This window comes from Grammomys surdaster, unplaced genomic scaffold (genome assembly GCF_004785775.1).
Source record: "Grammomys surdaster isolate TR1022 unplaced genomic scaffold, NIH_TR_1.0 130, whole genome shotgun sequence".
Lineage (NCBI taxonomy): Eukaryota > Metazoa > Chordata > Mammalia > Rodentia > Muridae > Grammomys > Grammomys surdaster.
Window position 1 is genome coordinate 4,401,711 of NW_021604588.1, and position 20,262 is coordinate 4,421,972.

The following is a 20,262-nucleotide window of genomic DNA, read 5'->3' on the forward strand; positions in this document are numbered from 1 at the left end:
CACACACACACACACATATATATATATATATATATATATATATATATGTATATATATGTATATATATATATATATATATAAAACTTTATTTTTGCTATGCTAACCAAGTACATCTTATGTTCCAAGAACTATCAACAAAGGATCAAAAGTCTTGTGTAAGAGACAGGCAACAAGGGATAATTACAGTATACAATGATGAATATATAGTAGGACAAACGCTTATAGTAAATATTTTAGACACTGTGGGCCATCTGGTCTCTGTTGTAACTATACAACTCTGCCACATGAAAGCAGCCCATAGACAATATGCAAACAAGTGGGTATGGCTGTGTTCCAATAAAGCTTTATTTATGTAAACATAGTTGGCCAAATTTAGCTCACTGATCATAGTTTGCCAACCACTGTACCAGAGTAGGAACATGACTTTTCAACAACTATTTGTTGAATATGTAGCTTATTCTTTCTCAGTTCTAGGTGTGAGGGTACAATAGTAACCCAACCATGTGAAAATCCCCTTACTAGTGGGCTTTACATTCCACCAGAGAAGGTCGACATTAAGGAGACTGAACCAAATAAAAGGCTAGTGTTGAATTCTAAAACAAAAACTCAAACAGGAACAAAACTGTGAAAACTCTAAGGAGTGTGTGACATTTTAGATGGAAGCCACCAGAGCACAGCTCACCTGAGGGGTGACTTTGGAAAATAACCAGATGATCGTGTGCAAGAGAACCATGCATAAATCTGGAGGAGAACATTCCAGAGGAGTAAAGCCACCAGAAAGATCCTGCAGAAGGAGTGTACCCAGCAGGTCCAAGGATAGGATTCAATTAGCTGGTGGCACACGGCAAGATATAAGGCCACTAAAGGAACAGTGTGAGATAAGGTGGGGGGGTCCAATAGAACAGGGTGACATTGTTCCTTAACCTTGATTCCTTGTGAGCTGAGTGGCCACTGTGGAAGGAGGACATGATCTGAGTTATGATCTCAGGATTACTCTGATGTGCTAAAAATAGAGCTGGGTTAGAAGACAGAGCAGGAACACAAAACATGAGATGGAACCAGTTTGCCCCCCCCCCCCCCCCCCCCCCCCCCCCCCCCCCCCCGCAACGGGGCCAGGAGCAGAGAAACAGTGCAGAGAAGAACATTACAAATGCAATTCAAAGGCCAGAGTCTAGGACAAGGACACTTCCCAGGGAAAGAGGAAGTGGTACTCTTAAAAAGTCAAGGCTAAGTAGACATTAGTTATTCAAGTGTTGAGCTTGGGAAGTCAGGTCCAGGATCATTAGACAAAGTCCTAGAAGAGAAGAAAAAGAAAGTGTGCAGCCAGAAAACCAATTGGTCAGCAGCTTCCTCTAAGGAGAGATGCTGGAATTAAACAGCCTAAGAAAGAAACCTGGAGCAAAGGCAACACTGTACTCACTCCACCACCCAGTCTATATCTTTGACATCAGGAGGGCAAGAATCTGGGTTAGGGGAAAACAAGATTTAATATTTCTTTGGTCACTAAAGTAAAATACAAGGTTTCTCGAGAGAAAACAGAAAGGAGGAAACAGGAAAATAAGTACACACATAAATGTGCAGGTGTCTTTCAAATGCCTATGCTCAAATTCTGAGAAGAGATCTTTGAAATGACATTGGATCAGCTGAGACAGAGTGGCAGCTGGCCAAAGGACCAGAGAGCTACACCCCAACTCCTAGGAAAACACCCAACTACCTCGAACGGCTGGATCCCGTTGAAGACTGGGGTCTCTCCATGTTTTTCCTAAGAGGAAATATTTGTAGCCCAGACAGACCACATGGCTCTCTCACAAGTCTGTATCTTGGGCCAGGAAATAACCACAAAGGGAGAAAAACAGTCTCTCTCTCCGAACACCTGGAGAGAAAACCGAACTCAGCCAGGTGAACAGTAAAACTGAGTTTTATTTACTCTAAGACAATATTTATTGCAACTGTGGAAAATTTGCCTGTAGGAAAGTAAACAGGAGAGGTTTCTATTTCTAGGTAAATTGCCTAAGCTTATCTTCATTTTTGCTGATTCTCATCCTCAGGTGACATGAGTGTGAGAAAGGGAGACATCCCCTTAGCTTGCACAGTTCAAACGTGGTGAAGTGGAAAGACGGAGGGATTTTTCTGTGCAATTTTAAAGCCTTCCCTCCACTCCCTCCCTCCCTGCCCTCTTCTACTCCCTTACACTTATTTTCCCCTGCTTTTTTTTCTTTTTCTTTTCTTTTTTTTTTTTTGGCTTCAGGGAACTTTGAATCTTGACTTCAAAAGAAACCTATAATGAAGCCTGGCTGATGGTTAACAGACCCATCACTGCAGGAGCCCAGCTCCACCATTCCTTTGGCTCAAAAGCCACAGTGTGTGGGTGAGCAAATCCCAGCAAAGTCCCTGCACACAGGCTAGTGCAACACATGTTTCTCCACCCATCCCCTTTGATACCATATACATTAGCCCTCCTGACCCAAGATGCACCACTCCTATGGTGTGATGCACATACCACATGCTCTTTGATATGCCTCTGCTGGGCACCTCTCAGTCTACACACTAGCATTCTATGTGCACTCCTCTACCCTTGAACAAAACTCAGGGGATGGAGGAGGGACCAGGGTTGTGAACACAAGAGATGTTTGCTTACCACAAGCTTCCGAACACAAATGGTGAGTTTCCCACTGCCTGACTCCTAGCAAAGTCCAAGACTAAGTGCTTGCTTCAACAGGGTTCAGCCATTTGTTTTTATTTGATGATTATTGTCCTCAACAGTGTTACAGAATCTGAGACAAAGACTCGACAAAGGAAATAAGCACTCAATTTCACATTGGGCTGAATATCTAATCCAACTCTTGTGAAAAGGAATGAATCGGAGAGAACGCTGGTACAGAAGCAGAGAAGTTATGTTAGAAAGGAAAGTAACAATAACAAAAAATGACCAAAAGAAATTGATGAATTAAAAAGGTCAGAGAATTCAGGTTTACCTTCAGCCACAGAGATGGTCTTAGCTTAGCTCCCTAAGGAAGTGGTCAGTGATTTTCCGGACTGCATTGACATGGACCCTTAGCCCCCTTCTCTTATGCATCTCTTGAGGACTCCCTAAAGACAACTAGTAAGTAAAAGTGGACATCTGGCTTATGTGCCCTGCCCTAGCCACAAGCCAAGTTCCTCTATCTCAGTAATTGTGATCCACTGGCTGGGTGATGTATCTATAACTCATATCTCTGACCAGTCCCAAGTCTTATAAATGCTTTCCCTTTGATAGCCCCATCTGGGCTACAGATGTTTGATATTGGATTCCTTTAGTTCTCTCCTCCTCCCAGTCTTTGAGAAAGGAGCTACTTTGGCCTACATTTCTGATTTCTCAATGGGAGTGGTGGGAAAGCTGAATAGGATTTGGAAAGCAAGAACAATCATCAACCATCAATCATCAATTACTAATGAATGTTACTCTGTAATCTATCTATAGGTCTGAGCACATTCTCCAGCTACCTCCTCCTAAACTGTGAGCTACAAAATAGATAGACTCTGTGCCTGGCATACTCAATTGTTCAATAAGTGTCTGGCAAAGCATTTGTTGAAGTTGGATCTGTTAAGAGTCACAAAATAATGGCACTGTGAAATTGACTTCTGTGATTTAATTATAATAAGAGTGTTATACATGGCTAATTTAGTTCAGATATGGCCACTCACTTTACCAACTCAAAAAGCTTCATAGAAACTCAGAGATCAGAGATCTTATGAATCCAGAGTTCTTTCAAATAATCTAAGCCAAGGCAAAGAGAAGCACATTATAGGCTATGTTCTTGTTTTTATGCTTTAGACTGTATTTAAATCCAGAGACTTTAGATAAAAACTTTAAGCCCTCCAGTAAATTGGTAGAACTGTTCTTTATGTGTTCTTTTACTTGTCCCTCTGCCTAGTTAAACGTATCTGACACACCATAAGAAGCTGACAAATGATAGTGTCTTGGGTTTTTTCCTCACCAATAAAAGTTATACAAATAATTCAATGTTATAATAACAAAATTCAGCACAAAGAACATGATGTAGAAGATAAAGAGAAATCTTCACACACAGAATAAGTATGAAGGGATGGAAAGACTCTAACCTCTTACTGTGTATTTTAGGTTTCATCTTTCATGAGGAGAAATTTGGGTACAATGAAATATAAGTAGAGATGTTTAAAGTGTGTTCTCTACTGTGTGAACAAGAACTGGACATTTGAAACAAATTACTAGCATGAAAAGAGAGACAAGTAGTATTTTGAATCTTATATTTTATTTAAAAAAAAAAAAAGAACCTTAAAGAAAAATGGTTGGCCGAAGAGATGGTGCAGCACATATTTCTTCTACAGTAGTCACAGATTTGGTTCCCATAACCTATACTGGGAAGTACACAACTCCTTTTAACTCCAGGAGCTCTAAGCCTCTAGCCTCCACAGATACTAGCACACACATGCATACACAGACACAAAGACACAAAATTTAAAAATAATGAACCAAATCTTTAAAAATTAAAATCAAATAAAATAGACTGATACTAAAATTTACAAGATTTGGCCAGGTAAGGGTAACACACGTTTTTAATCCCAGCACTCAGGAGGCAGAGGCAGGTGGATCTTTGTGAATTCTAGGCCAGCCTGGTCTACGAAATGAGTTCCGGCCTACATAGAAAAATTCTGCCTAAAACGCAAAACAAAACAAACAAAAATTAGAAGATTTTAAAACATACTTGTTAAAAATTTTAACTTAACAAAAAAAAAAAAAAGAAGAAGAAGAAGATAGTTGCTCCTCACCCTTTTGAGCTAAGATCAAGTGTAATGCATATTACCATGTTACTGTCTGGTGGGGTCTCTAGTGTAGGACAATATAGAAAATAAACTTTGGGAACTAAGAGATACAATAGGAACAGGAACCTGATGCATCCAGTGTACTCAACAACCTGGTAGCACCAGTATAATGAACCCCTTTGGATAGCACTGAAGAAGTAGAAGACAAAATTAAAGAAACATACCCAACAAAAACCCAAATAACAAAAAGAGCATATAAGAAACAAAAAGTCAATAAAGAGATTCAGAAGATCCATATCTAGGTATCTGAGGAAAACAAAAAAGGAACTGAGAAATACCAAGGAAATCATTTTAAGAAAAGTATTTCATAGTTAAAGAGAATAAATGTTCAAATTAAAAGAACCATGTTGGTGCTCAAAAAAATAAAATAATAAAACAGTGAGACCCCGACTATGCAGGTGATTGCCAGAGAGAGGTAAATGAACCCAATATGGGTCCTGGTGCTGTCGAAAGCGCAAACATGGAGAAGAATGGAGAAAAGTTAGGAGTCTACTGTTCCTCATTTAGTACAATTTGATGTTTTGAATATGAAGATTTAGGACTGAAAAGATGGGTCAGTCAATAAATTGTCCTTAGTGAAAATCTGATAATTTGAGTTCAATATCCAGAACCTGTGTTTTAAAAATAACCAGCAAACCCAGTGGTGCAGGTGAGTGATCTGAGAGCTGGAGATGTGGAAACAGGGATCCCGGGGCTCACTAGACAGACACCCAAATTTATCCAGCACTCTCCAGGTCAGTGAGAGGCTGTGCGTCTAGAAAAGGTTGACAGTACGTGAGGATAACCTAAGGTTGTCCTGTGTTCTCCACATGTATGCACATGTACACTGATGTACAGTCACACAAACTCCCACACATGCATGCACATGTACATACACTGTGACTGTAAAAATTGTAACAAAATGTTCAAATATTCAGGGCTGGGAGTTTTGTTTAGCAGTAGTGCATGTGCATGATCAAGGCACTAGATTCAATGCCAGTACTCCTAAAACTATAAATATTTCCTTTAGATATACAATGCAAATACTGTACGTAGGCATCGTAGGTCTAGATAATGAATGGAATAAGATATGTTCCCATAGCAACACTGAGACAGTGAGGAGAGTAAGTTATGAAGATTTGGATATGAGTAATGCAACAAAAATTCAGGGAGATAAAGAACTATTCTAAAGATACTAGTGCCTGAGGACCTTGAAAGACTGTTACTGTGACTTAGATGAGGTTCCCTGGTATGGTTTCAATCTGGCATACTGTTTCCCAAAGTCTCATATGTTAAAGCCCTGATAGAATGTTTGGAAGTGATCGATTATGAGAGGAGTCATCAATGGATTAATCTACTGATAGAATCATCATTTAATGTCATTATTGTGAGGTAGTCTAGAATTAGGAGGTGGGGGGCCTACTGAAGGGGGTGAGTCAACAGGACATGCTGCTAAAGAGCCTGACTCATCTCGCATCTCTCAGCCTTTCTCTGCTCCCTAGCTGTCATGATGTAACAGCTTTCCTCTATTGTGTTATATAGTCTCACCATAGGTCCTGATACATAAACTGAAACCTCTAAGATCATAAGTCAAAATATATGTTTTCTCTTCTAAATCACTTTCCTCGGGTGTCTGCCCCAGCACCAAAAAGTCTGACCAAGTCCTTCAAAGGCCAGGGTGATACTACGAGAAGTGGCAGAACATTTAGGAATTCAGGTCTACTGGGAGGTTTTTGTCTCATCCAGGATGTGATCTCAGAGGGGATCACAGGACCCCGACTGCTTCCTCCTTTTGCTTCCTGAAACATGAAGCGAACAGTTTGTTCCTCCCACAATGCCCTGCTTTATCCAACAGGCCTGCCTGGAGCTCGACATCCAGGAAATGAGTCAAAATAAGCTAACTTCAGATCTGTCATTTTACTGACAGAAATTTGCCTAATTCACCAACTTCCTAATCAGGATAGTGGCTTTGTGAAGAGCCGTGCAGTTGAGAAATACTTCCCATTCTCTCTGAAAAATCCCGTGTTTCTTCTTGAGGATTCCTCATGCTCCTCTAGTGAGAGCTCTCTGATCTCTTGCATGCTTCCACTGCACTGTTGGTGCCCTCCTATGATGTGTGTAAGCTCCACAGACCCTGAGACCTTTGAGAGATGTGCCTTATCTTAGGCATTTCCGGGATCTGTAAATACCTCACAGATCTCTAGCACTTCCTAAAACCCCAATAAAGCCTAGGAGGGGTGGACGTTTCATTTGGCAACTGTGAGAATGCCTTTCATCTCCTGGAATCAAAAGAAAAATGCAGTGGTAGAAATGTACCCACCCTGTACGAAGGACATCCCTGACCCCTGTTCCTTACCTCTTGGGTGAGTCAGGGTCAAAGCAAGTCTTTCGGACATCAGTCACTTCAGGATCGCAGCAGTCCCCATCATCAAAATCATTCAGCATGTTGTTGCATTCCACGTGACAGTGGCCATCCCTGCGATTCCAGGAGTAGCAGCGTCCCTGCAGGCGGCAATCGCCCCCATCGAAGCCGGTGAGTGGATGCTCACACTCAGGGTCACAGTGGTCATTGCCAATCTTGCTGGGCTCACAATTAACAAGAACAACCCGGTGGCGCAAGGTAGAGTTGTGGACCCGGTGGACATTAAGCTGCCAGCTGATGTTATAGCGGCTGAAGGCCTCGTTCAGGGCCTCATGCTGACGGCGGATCTGATGATCACTCACAATGGGATGGAGCCCCTCATCATCATAGATGTTTACCACCTGGTAGCGGATCACTTTCTTGCTGCGAAGGGGCCCGTGCCTATTGTACTGGGAGATGAGTTCCACATTGTCACAAGCTGTTTGCCCACAAGGTGGGGGCTGTAAAGGTGACAGAATCTCAGGCTGTGACGCAGAGTCCTGGAGAACCTCCAGCCGGGGATATGTTTCATCTCTAAATGGAGCCCACTGTTCCTTCAGAGGATCGAAAGTGGCTGTCAGGATCAGGGTGGTCAACTCATCTGCTCCACTTGGATGCTGGGGACTGTGCTGGAGGTGGATTTGTGAAAGGGCGGTCGACCAGATGACCAGTGTGCCCAGGTAACCACGGAAATAATGCCCATCCTCGGAGCTGTCCCCTCCCAGGAGTAGAGAGCGACAGGATGCCATGAAAGGGCTATTCAGTGGACCAGACTGGTCAGAACTACTAGCCACTCGAGTGCCATCCACATACAAAGCTATATGCTGTCCATCGTAAGTGGCTGTCACATGAGTCCACATACCTGGCTGGTAGCGGCTATGGCCAGTCACAATAGTGGCTTTCTTCATCCGGTCAGTGCGGAGGGAAAAGAAGAAGCGAGCATCTCTCCGCCCCTTGTCCTTCCCTGAACGGATCCCCAGGGCCCAGCCCTTGTCATTGACTGTGTGGGAGCAGTTATCAAACACACCTGGGAAAGAAGGAAGAGTTGAAGGGGAAAAGACCAGGTACAAAGGGAGTAGAGAAAAGGAGAGGAAAGTCCGTGTAAATAGCAAGAATGTAGATTTCAGTTCCCCACATTGGCTGCCTGTCTGTACTCCCATATTAAATATTCTGAACAGTATCTGTCCACCAAGGGGAAAAAAAAGATGTCATTCAATTAAATTCATTGTGATAATTTTAAAAATAACCAAGGTAGAAACCAAGAAGAAGGCATCCAGCAGAAATGATGGCAACCCTTTGCTGAAAATACTCTTCACGCTCATGAATTTTGAAAGCCTGCCTTACTTCACTGACACTAGTGTCTTTACATTTCCTCAGAAGCCACAAGGGAAGCCCATATTGTTTCAGAGACCAAATGGTCACCATTCATTTTCTCTTTTGGATATTAAAATGATGTTTCTTGTGAGGGACATAAGGAGTTTGTAACATGCAGACACCACCACCTAGCCCACTATTCCTCCCAAGACAGCCACAGAGAGCAACTGTTTCCCAGACAATGCACAGTAACAGTGGTCCAATTGCCCTATCCTCAAAACCGAGTCAGTTGTAGGATTAGTCATTTTCTACCCACAGATTTCTCTCACAGAACACAAGCAGGACTTCTCAAATAAATGAGATCCCTGCATGCATGGACCCACAACAGGTTCAGAGTAAGTACTAGATCACTAAATCCATTTGAATAAATAATGGCAGGAATACCTGTGAACACTAATTCTTAAATTAGGCAGCAAGAATCATATTAGGAACACAGTGGTAGAACCACAGTTGGAAGGGAACCCTCAGGCAGAGTGGAACCCTTGAAAGCCCCAGCATTACACTTTAATTGATTCCCCATCTCTTGCTGAGTAACTAGCCCATATACTCTGAGGCAGCAAGTCTCCACCTGTGTGTCGTTGACACCTTTGGCAAACCTCTATCGCCAAAAACATTTACATTGCAATTCATAGCAACAGTAAAGTTATAGTTATGAAGTAGCAATGCAAATAATTTTGTGGTTGAGGGTCATGACAACATGAGGAAATGTATTCAAGGGTTACAGCACTAGGAAGGTTATGAGCCACTGTCCTAAGGAGCATCCTCACTAGTAAACCACAGGAAAACATTCTACTTCCATGGAAACATTCAGTGTGATAAGCATTTCTTGCATTGATTCTTAGCTAGTCTAAGAATCTGGTGTCTGAGAATTAAGATAGAGGTTGTTCTCCCTTGGGACAGTTAGACAATAATTTTATTGATTCCCTGAATTTTCGTATACTCTAAGCCAAGAATATTGTTGATGGGATAGGCAGGAAGAATTTATGAGCAGAAGACTTCCCGTTCATTTTCTCTTTTATTAAATCCTTGATAACTTTATACAATGTCTTTTCAAAAATCATCCTTCCAGCACACGCCTTCTCAAGTCCCATTTGGGAGAGAGTGTTTTCTTTAAGCCTTCGCATTTTCATGGCTAGCAAATAGCTATATTCCCATAAACACAGAATAGTTCTCTTGTCCCTGACATAAACTAATAACTAAAATATAGTGCCCTGTCAACTGAATAGTTAAACTCCAAAGAATGATAATAATAGGACAGAATAATGAATATTAATTAAAATAACAATTGAAGTCTGAAGAACAGGCAGTGACTACCTACAGTGCAATTCCAGCGTGGCCATATTGGGTTTTCGTTGTGGTTGTGGTTATTTGGAGGCATTTACTTATTTATTTATGTATTTATTTATTTATTCATTTTGCTTTGTTTTCTGTTCTTTTGTTGTTGTTTTTTCTATTAAGAGAGTTTAAGAACTACTTCTTCAGAAATCCTTGTGTCTAGTGAGTTTTCATAAAGAAGACAAACATACTTTGATCAATACTGTTTCCTGCTTCATATTTTCTTTGAGGTTTTGAAAAGTACAGTACTATCTTAATTATCTCCAACCATTGACCTATGAACAAAAGTGCCACAATGTTTAATATGAGTGCTATAGATACTGACAACTCAGCAATATGCTGATTAAAAAAAAGAATTTGAAAGTCTATTATAAAGGACCACCTACATGAGTATGTATGATTTCATATAGTTTTTAATAAGTGATTAACTAAATCTAGTTGTAGGTTTGAAGACTTCAATTTACTGTCCTCAGTACTCCAATTCAATTAACAGTACAGTAATTATTTCTACTTAGTTGTCTCACAGGAAGCTATAAAATTTTCACGTTACTAATTTTCAGTGTTTGCTAATTTCTGAAGTGTAAATTACACCCTCAACACTAATTTTAGGTTGCTAATATGATGTCAGTGCATTGGGATAAGAGGTGCACATTTGGCTCTACTGAGCCAGTAGGAACCAGCTTCAGAAGCTCCAGACTAAAAAGGAAAGCAGACCTAATCAGCCAAATGTCTCCCTCTGACTGAAGTAGACACAGCTAGGACGCAATTTCTATAATTTGAAGGGGGTAAATATTGCCTCCCATCCAGGTTTTGAGCTTTTCCCTGTCTACCTGTGTACCAGTTGTACCTGTGAATAGAATGTGTCCACTTCAAGTCTGTTCTTTATCATCCTTTAATTATAGGCTGAAACTACAGGGCAGCCTGGCACAGCTCTCTGTCTGCCCTTAGGAAAGACTGTCAGCCATGCTCACTTGACTCCATTGATCAGATACAAGATAAATTTTGTTTCACAGGGAAATAATGACAGAATCACCGTACTGAGGACATATCTCTTTCCTCCCAGTCTAGCACAGATGTTGTCAGAAGCAACATAATTGAAGCCAACAATATACATGCTGAAACTCAGAGCTTGTGCAAGAGTGGGATTTTATATCCTTGGATGTACATGTGATTGAAACAAACACATTATAACTGGTTTTTATTCATCAAAGCCACATTCTTGGGAAGAACAGAGGGACCAGATTGTGAATATGATTTATTAAATCACTTAGCAACAAACTGAACTCTGATAGCCCATGGTTAGAAAAATCAGATTAAGTGATGTAACTCATAAAATGGCAGTGGGATTGAAGCCAAATGTTCAAATCACATCCTCTTAAAACTCAGAGAACGATTTTTCAGCACTGCCTTCCAATTGCTTTCTGGTATTTATCAATGTTTACTAAATTTATATTTGGTTAGATGCTTTACATTATATTAAAACTGAGTGTTCAAGGGTGGGGAAAAGTAAATTTAGAGAGTATATCTTGTTCATTGTATTTGTGCTCTGAGCTCCCAAAACCATTTAGAAGCTATGGAGATCTTAACAGAGAAATATCCTAAAGTGTGTCTTTAAGGAGAAAAAAAACATTTGTATCCAATTCTCTATTATTAATTAATTACTAGCATTTGAAATTAATAGAGTCATTACCATCAGAGAAAATTCCTTCTCTCAAGCTAGCATATCCCCAGGGCAATATAAAATATTCTAATACAATGCAAGCCTCAAAGCCAACGTGTTGTAAATGACTGTTTAATAGGGACATTTTAAGTGCAATACCTGTATAGACGTCTCCATTTCTTTCAATTTTGTGAGTTTATTCTCTATGCTTAAGAGATCTGCTCCTTACACCAAGATGAAATAAAGGAAGTTTAAGCTCTCTTTTATGAAGGCTTCGCTGTGTTCTAACCATGGCTCATGTACCATCCCTATTAAATGTAGCACAAATATATGAACTGAATTGGGATATCCTTCCCTGAGGACCAAAAGCCGAACATTGGAAGATAGGGAAATTGATTCACAGTCTCACATCTAGCAAGTGCCAGAAAGTGGAGACCAAACCCAGATCTATTCAACCAAAAACACCCATCTCGTTTCTACTACAGTAAAATACTTCAAATCGTTTTTTAAAAATATTATTGCTTGAGACCAAGAAGAGCTACATGGGCTGGTGAGTATGCCATTAAGAGATTTAAAGATTGCTTTTTCCCCCTGTGACTCCTGGGAAAATGCGCAGGCCCAAAGCCACACCTGGAAATAGTTTAGAGGAGAAAACAAGTGACTAGCAAGGTCATAGGCCAGAACCTACATTGACCAGCAACCTTGCTGAATATCTGATGACATTTCTAGGCAGCCCACAGGCTTGTTTGTGATATATAACTATCAATTACGAAGTCTTAAGGATCCCAAGGCCAGGGAGAATTATTATGTTGAATCAAGAACTGAGGCCACAGAGAAGAGGGTTGAGGAAAGGTATTGTGAAGAAAAGGAAGATGGAAACTGGGTTCTTGACAGTAACTTCTTCCATTATTTCACGATTAAATATGTAATAGATGAAAGAAGAGCCCAGCCATGTAAAAAATAACAAAAAGCTGTTTCCTCTCTACTGCCAGTGGCCACTTCCTTCTCTACAGTGCCACCTTCTCCCTCTTGGAGAAGCTCTGGTCCTCCTGTATCTCCTCAATTAAGCTTACTCCCATAGGCAAGCTCTTTTCTTAACAACACTCCCACTATAGTCCAAGAACCACAAATGACATCATATCCATCACATTATCTGAAACATCTCCCATCTATTGAGATGCTCTTCCAAAATTACCTCATGTTTCATCTTGTCTGGGATGTCCTTTGATCTTGACCATCCTCACTGAAGTAGGTAGCATGCTGAGCCTTGCTGTACGGCTACTGTTTTTTAACCTATTCATCTAGGCCATTTGGGACTTGGCTGATAAAAGTTGGGTTTAGCTTAGACATCTGTGATTCCCACAGGATCAAAAAAGGATAGGTTTTTGTTCCTTTGCTGTATCTACTCTGTTACAGACATATGAGTTGTGAGAGTCCTGACTGGCAGATAGAGTATTCCCACCAGGCCTTGAGGACCCCAATAACCCTGAAGTTGCATGTGATGCACAGAAGTGAACCAAGAGAATGAAAAGAACTCAGGCGTAACCCGTGCTGCACAACTACAGCTGTTGACTTTCCCCAGTATGTTAGATGTGCCTTTCTATCATGAGCCACTTTCTTCTGAAGTCCACACAGTTGAATGACGACACATGTAATCAAAAATTGTTTAGAGCTTTTCTTGGGCAAAACCTTCCCCTGGAGGCTTCATCCATGGCAGATTCTCATAGAAGAGTTCACTTAAGAGCAAGCCTGGGTAACAGGGGTGGGGAGGTAAGGTCTGGGCAGAAATTATGCTCTTGGCAAAGACACAGCTGTAGAACCTGACTTCCAAGAAAACCCCATGGCAAGGGTTTTACCCTGTACCTCTGGGGGATTAAAATCAGGAGCAAGAGTTCTGCTTCTCGGAGAAGCTTCATCTGCTTCCAGGAAGGTAAGGTTTGGATCATCAAAACAGAAGAGTCACACACGGTGTCATCAACTCTGGGAACTGCAAAAAACATGCAGTATGGTGCAAGTTTGTTTTTAGGAGGAAAATGGAAAAGAACGAGGAGGTGGGGTGGAGTGAAGGTTAGGTCATGATCATAAATCAGCCTGATAGAAGGCAAGATCCTCTCTTGGGATATTATGCCTGGGTCTACCCCACACATGTATATGATGTCTTCTACACAACTACTTACTCAACTTTCATCATCCATCATCCTCCCCTCACCACACACACACACACACACACACACACACACAGCAGAGAGTTTGTGGATGAGTAAAAAGGATAAAGAAAAGGGCTACCCATCAAAAAGCAACAAATCTGGCAGCTACGGAACTATATGATCAGGAAGAGGGGTAGAAAATAAAAAGGGACAAGCCCAAGGAGATGCTTTTCAGCTTTCTAGATAACTTTCTTTCAAAACAAAATCAGGCACAACCTTGCATCTCTGAATCCAACGCTTTACAAATCACAGCACAGACTTGAGGAGAGTCTCATGGGAACCATCTCCCCATCATCTTTCCAGCAAAAATGTCAGCCTCTCTTTACAGAATACTTTTCCTTTAGTCATGGTTTCACCAGAGGCATAGATGATAGAAGCCAGGATGGGGGATTTCCCTGGCTCCCCACAGGCCACCCAGGCATATGGTGGGAGTCCACCAGGCACTGGGAGGAGAAGGCTGGTTTGAAATTGCCTAAGAGAGCATGAAAGGAAACAGTGGAATATAAGAACCTAGAGAAGGATGCAGCCTCAGAAAAAGTGGCTCAAATATGATCCTAGAGAAAGCAGTTATCATGGATCCTGGTGCTCTATCAATACAGGCTAGCTTCTCTTAGGATTAATCTTGTGACTTGGTGGAGACAGAGCAGCCCAAGGAGCTGAATTGAAATCATACCCTCGACCTATACCTAGTATCTGCAGGCTTTAACCATATCTGAATACATGTGAATTCAGATTCAGTGCCACTCAAGTAGTAGCTGCAACTGTGCCTTCCAACAGACTTGCAGGTGACACCCAGATGCTGAACTCACTACCCTGTGAGTTGCAGGACCCTGTGGTAGTTATGGCAGTAGTTATGCCTGTTATTATCATGCTAGAAATGGAATCCTGGCCTGGCATGTGCTAGATAAGAGTTCTACCACTGAGCTGTCCTTCTTGCTTCATCCATTTTTTTCTGATGTTACTAGGGACCAAATATACAGTACACATATTAAGAATACATTGAGCTACACCCTAGTCCCTGAGTAGCAAGACTCCAAGTCAGAATAAACTGTTTGAGGACAAGCATTGATCAATGGTGCATAGGGATGAAAATGTATATAGAGACTATAACACCACTATGTAAGAAATAAAATAAGTAATCCACAGAAGCCAGAGAAGCTGCCAGTCAAATTACAGTTGTAATGTGACTTGGAGAAGAATGGCCAGAGCCTGAGAATTCCCAGGGCATCTCTAGGGCATGCATATCCTATCCCAACACTCTTACATCTCCTCAGCAAGGCCTTGGAGACCCACAAATGACCAAGCATGGCCAGCCTAACAGTCAGCTGAAAACTAGAAGGTTGCTTAACATTTTTGTCTATGTGAAGGATCAGTCTGTGAGATAGAGCAACTGGATCAGGTAAACAATAATTCCATGACCCTGGACGAAATGAGATAGTCCTCGATATCTTAGTTTCCAGACCATAGGATGGAGATAATACAGTAGCAGCTACTTACAGCATAAGAAAGATGAAACACACAAACACATGCAGGATAATTAAGAATGATCGGCACCCATTAACGTTAAACAGTCAGTGGCCATATTTGTTGCTAACGTCATCATCTTAGCACATAGAGGTCTATCTCTTCAACAACCTTACAAGCTCCTTGACAGCTGGCAACCCTACCTTATATTTCCCTTGATTCTCACTGTATCAAGGCCAACATCTTGCCCATGGTAGAAGTAAGTCATTACTAGCTTGGATCCACAGGAGGTTTTTAGCAGAGTTGTCAAAGGCACCCTCCCAACTGAAAACAATGTCACAGGTCAATGTCACAGAACAACTGTGTCTTCCCTAATTAAAAAAAATTACTTAATCTTCCTCCCTCTACAATTCACTCCCACAGAGGGAGCAGCTACTAAGCTGACCTAGCAGAGCTCTACCCCCAAAGCCTGTGCCTATAAAGTGGCATATTGACTCTCACCTCGCCTCACACTAACTACTAGGGATAACAAAGAATAAAGAGCCCTGCTGACCCTTGTTCCCTCTAACTCATCTGAGCAACTTCCTCCAGACTCAGTACTTGGCCAGGCACCATCTGTCATCTCAGTATATTTGAGCAATACTAAATTATTTTTTCCTCACATGAGGTAATAACAGAAGTTTAATAAGTATTGAAATGTTCTTTATGTGTAGTCTTTGCTACCAAGAAAGGGTTGGGAGAGAAGGAGTAGTCAGTCTCCTGAGTAACTGAACACTTGAGAAATTCGATTTGCTTATTCATTTGCTTATTTATCTGTTTTTTTAATTGACACATCATTTGCATCATTTCTAATTGCCTCCCAGAACAAACAGTGTGAAAGCTCCTGGGCCTTGGTGAGCTATGCTGATCCCGTAGCTATGGAGTTCCCTGAAGAGCTAGCCAGTGGCCTGAGGGTGACAGCCTGGACTGTGCACAGTGAGCCTCTGTAATTTGACAGGGCTGAAGTACTCTGCTGCTTCTCATCAAAAGTTGAAAGCTATCCTTGCCCTGCTTTCCTGTCATCTGCTATCTTCTCACCTTAACAAAAACAGGAAAGCCAGCATGACAACAGAATATAAATCCCCAAGTGCTGAAGTCGAGAGATGTGAACTCTGAAGGAGCCAGAGTCATACACACAGGGAGAGCCTAGAATAGGGCAAACGTTCATCTTGACTTGATTCCCTCCAGAGCCCATTAGTACTCAGAGAGACACAGACACATGATGGCACCCTTACCAACAGACATTGCCTCTTCTCCAACCTTCTTCCACCTCCACCATGATCTCCCTGAGAACTCTCTTTCTAATGCCTGTGAAGCACAGATATTCCAATTTCCTACTGTTCAATTTCTTTCTTCTTCTGAGAAGCCTCTCAGAAGTTTGTTTAGCATTTCCTTTTAGTAGGGTCAATTTGCAGAATCAATACTATCCTAGGAAGTATTTAAATAGTTCATACATATTCAGTGTTCCTGCAATACTCAGAAGTCCTGAGTTAAAGCAAGCTTGGAGGTTCACATTGATATTCAGATTGAAAATAACCTACCACTTCTTTCACAAGAAACTTTGTATAGGAGGTTTTCTTAAAGCAGTACACTGCACTGCTCTTGTAGCAGAAATCATTTGCCCATTGGCTTCTAGAGTTGTTCCGTTTACACATGCTGCCTGTGCTCATTTAATAATACCTAAATGTCCACATTTCCACCAGACAGGCACAAGTCTCACCTAAGAGCCCTCTGCTTTCCCGGAAGAAAACACTGGGAGATAGGCCACATAGCGTCCACATACATCAAGGCTATGCCAGTCAGACTTGACTATTCATAATGGCATGTTCAGCTGTATGACCATGACAGAGAGCCATGCCTTGTTTTCTCAAACTGAAGTGAGGTGACCCTGCAGAGCCCTGTGTTCAAAGAGCATTCCCTTAGTTCTAACCTCTGGGTAAACCCCTGCCTGAAGCTAGTCTGGCTACTTGGTCTCTGCAAAGAAAAGATATATGAGCTACTGAATGGATAATTAGGGTTACATAAAGACTGATTTTTTTTAAATTCTACCTTACTGAAACTCTTTATAAAAACTTTTCTTTTACTTTCTAATGAGAAATTTAAATTAAACAGAAGCTGCCAGAAAGATCTGAAATAAAGCCAAATTAGAAGCTAAGAAACTTGGGAGTATATCCCCAGACTGCCCCCATTTGACTCTAAAAAAAATCGTCTGTCTTTTCCTATGTGTGCCTCACTAGGGTGCTGCTTGCACAGCCAATGTCTGGAATCTTGGTCTCTCTCGCTGGTTCTTCCAGCTGGTTTTCACTATCCACACCTACACTATGGCCATAGAAAGTGGAGAGAACTGGGTTATTCCACATGTTAATGATAGGTTTTACTACCCATTTTTGTTTTCAGTCTTATCTTGAAATTGTGCCCTTCTATTGGCCAAAAGGCAGAACTAAGCAAATTGTTAGTTTGTTAAGATTGCTGGTTACCTAGGATTCAGGTGATTAAGGTTTCCCTACAGATAACTCCATGAATGGTCCTCCATGGATGTTTGGGCAACAAGTGTTCAGGCTTGGGGAGGTTTTAGGTTGCTGTAAGGTTGCACGGTTATAAAGAAGATCATGAGGAAGAGACGCCTACAGCAGGATGGCAGACTCAGAGAGCCTAGCTGGCAGAATTCTGTGCACCGCCAATGAGGAAAATAACCACCAGCATTGATCAAGGCATGCTTTTGAGGCAGGAGCCTCAGACTCAAATTTCAGCTCTGTTCACAGCAGGTTGGAGACCTTGGTTCTGGCTAGGACGGCTGCAGACCCCCAGCTCTGTGTGCTCGAGCTATGTGCCCCAGGGCAATGTCCTATTTCCTTCTGAGCCCTCCGCTCTTCAGTTTCCTCTTCAAGTTATCCCGAGGAACACTTGAGTGGAAATGTCTAAAGTGACTGCTGCAGTGCGTGACACAAAGTCAGCGTCATGGAAGTTGCCAAGGAAACCTCGCTTTGAAAATCTCTTACAAGCAACTGAGCCCACACTTGCACACTTTACATTTCTGTTTATTTTTCTTCCATGATTTTCCCATGCTTCTGCTATCACCCACTTTAGATTACTGGAGCTTTTACATTACGTCCCGAGTCTTGGATCTCTGTTAACACAAAATAAAATCTGAGTTTACGTTTACCCTGAGAGCATCCTTCTTCCATCTTACTGCGCATGCCTTCACCTCTCTCCTCTCATCAATAACTGTACTACCAGAGTATGTTTTTCTACCCAACTGGAGTTAAATAGACTCCCCTAAACTAGTTTGTGACTCCCACAACCACTGAGTCCCAAATCCTCACCTCCGACCTGGTGGATTTCTCAGCACTACTGTGCCATCTGATATTACGCTTCCCTTTTGCCCCACCCCCATCCCGATTCTGCACCTGCCAGTCCTGACTCATTGATATAGAGCTGTTCACTCCCACGAGGAAGATTATAACTGTAGGCATTGTTTTTGTGTACCACGTAAAGTTTATCCTTGTGCTATTCAAATGCTGATTTCTCTGCCCTCATATCTTATTTCAATCGAGACACCACGGTAATGCTTATGTCAAGAATCTCCTGTCTCAAGAGTGTGTAAATAATGCTTACCATTTATTCTCCTCCTTGTCAGTAAAAGCTGATCACCCAATGGCTGGGCAGAAGAGAGAATGGGGGGGACTTCCATCAGGCAGGGGATGTGGGATGGGGATGAGGGGAGAGAGAAAGAGAGAAAGGGAGAGAGAAAGAGAGAGAGAGGGGACAGGGGAGGAGGGGGAGGGGGAAAGGGAGGGAGAGGGGGATGGGGAGGGAGAGAGAGAGAGGGAGAGAGAGAGAGAGAGAGAGAGAGAGAGAGAGAGAGAGAGAGAGAGGAGATTGAGCCTTCAGGAGGAAGGAGTTCACAGAGTTCAGCTGGAGAACGGAAGGCTCTAAATGCCAGTATTATGGAGATTGAGATAGACTGCCCAGGTATTGAAGTGAAGCTTTAAACTATATCTTGGTCTTTCTGTATCATTGTTGGGGAAGTAGCTAGGATAAAGAAACACAGTGCCATATTAATTTACTGTATAGATTTAAATTAAAATTAGCCTTTGCATACAATAATTTATAAAAAGCCTCGCACCTGACTGAGCATCTTGTAGGCACAGCTCTTATTCTTATCTCTCTAGAATGGATCATAGTATCTGGTACTGTGCCTAATAGAAGCTCAGTAAATGTTGAATGAATGAATGAGCATGTGAAATACCAAACTACTTTCACAATCTGCTTCAAATATACAGAAAGTTCTTGACTGAAAGAGGGAAAGCGTAAAGTTAGTGGCTAAGGGTTGGAAGGTCTGTCTGAGCAGTGTTAAAGCTCTTTGATTTCATCTCGGATCACTTGACTAGACTTCAAATCTAGACACAGACACGAGCCACAGCAACTGACCTTGCTCTCCCAACTAGTTGTCATGGCAATGCTTCAACTTCAAAATGCTCTGAAGCTTTGCTCTCAGTTGCTATATGGTATGTTTGAGAAGAACCACTTTACCCCATCACTCACTTCTGAGTCGTAGAGAAAACTGTTCTTGTTTGCCCTGAATTTTAGTTCCTAACTGTTTTCTTTCCTTCTTGTTTTTTTTTTTTTAAAGTAAGATTGTTTTAAAGCAGGTAGTAAACACGGGAAGTGAAGAATGTTGTTATTTTGAGGGACACATACTTGGCAAAGAAATATGCTCTCTGGAAGGTACAGGGAGAGGGTGTGTGTGAGGTGAACAAAAACAGATTTGACAAGGCCCCAGAGTAACCTAGCTCCATGGCCTCAAGGGTAGAACCATGAGATTTATGTACTTATTTGTGACATCAGGAACGCAAGCTCCTGGACATGCAGGGTGCACAGGCTCAGGATCCAAATGAAGGGGTTGCTGCCCACTTCTCTTCTTCTTATTCTTCTTGTTGTTCTTGTTGTTCTTCTTGTTG

General features: G+C 41.7%; 1 protein-coding gene across 1 annotated transcript in view; it reads right to left on the minus strand.

Annotated features, from left to right (window-relative positions):
* Window positions 1-20,262, minus strand: part of Pappa2 (pappalysin 2) — a 230,674-nt gene that overhangs the window by 201,547 nt on the left and 8,865 nt on the right. Inside the window, exon 2 of the mRNA XM_028760041.1 lies at window positions 7,178-8,249. Coding sequence (XP_028615874.1) covers window positions 7,178-8,249 — 1,072 coding nt within the window. The remainder of the gene's footprint in view (window positions 1-7,177; window positions 8,250-20,262) is intronic.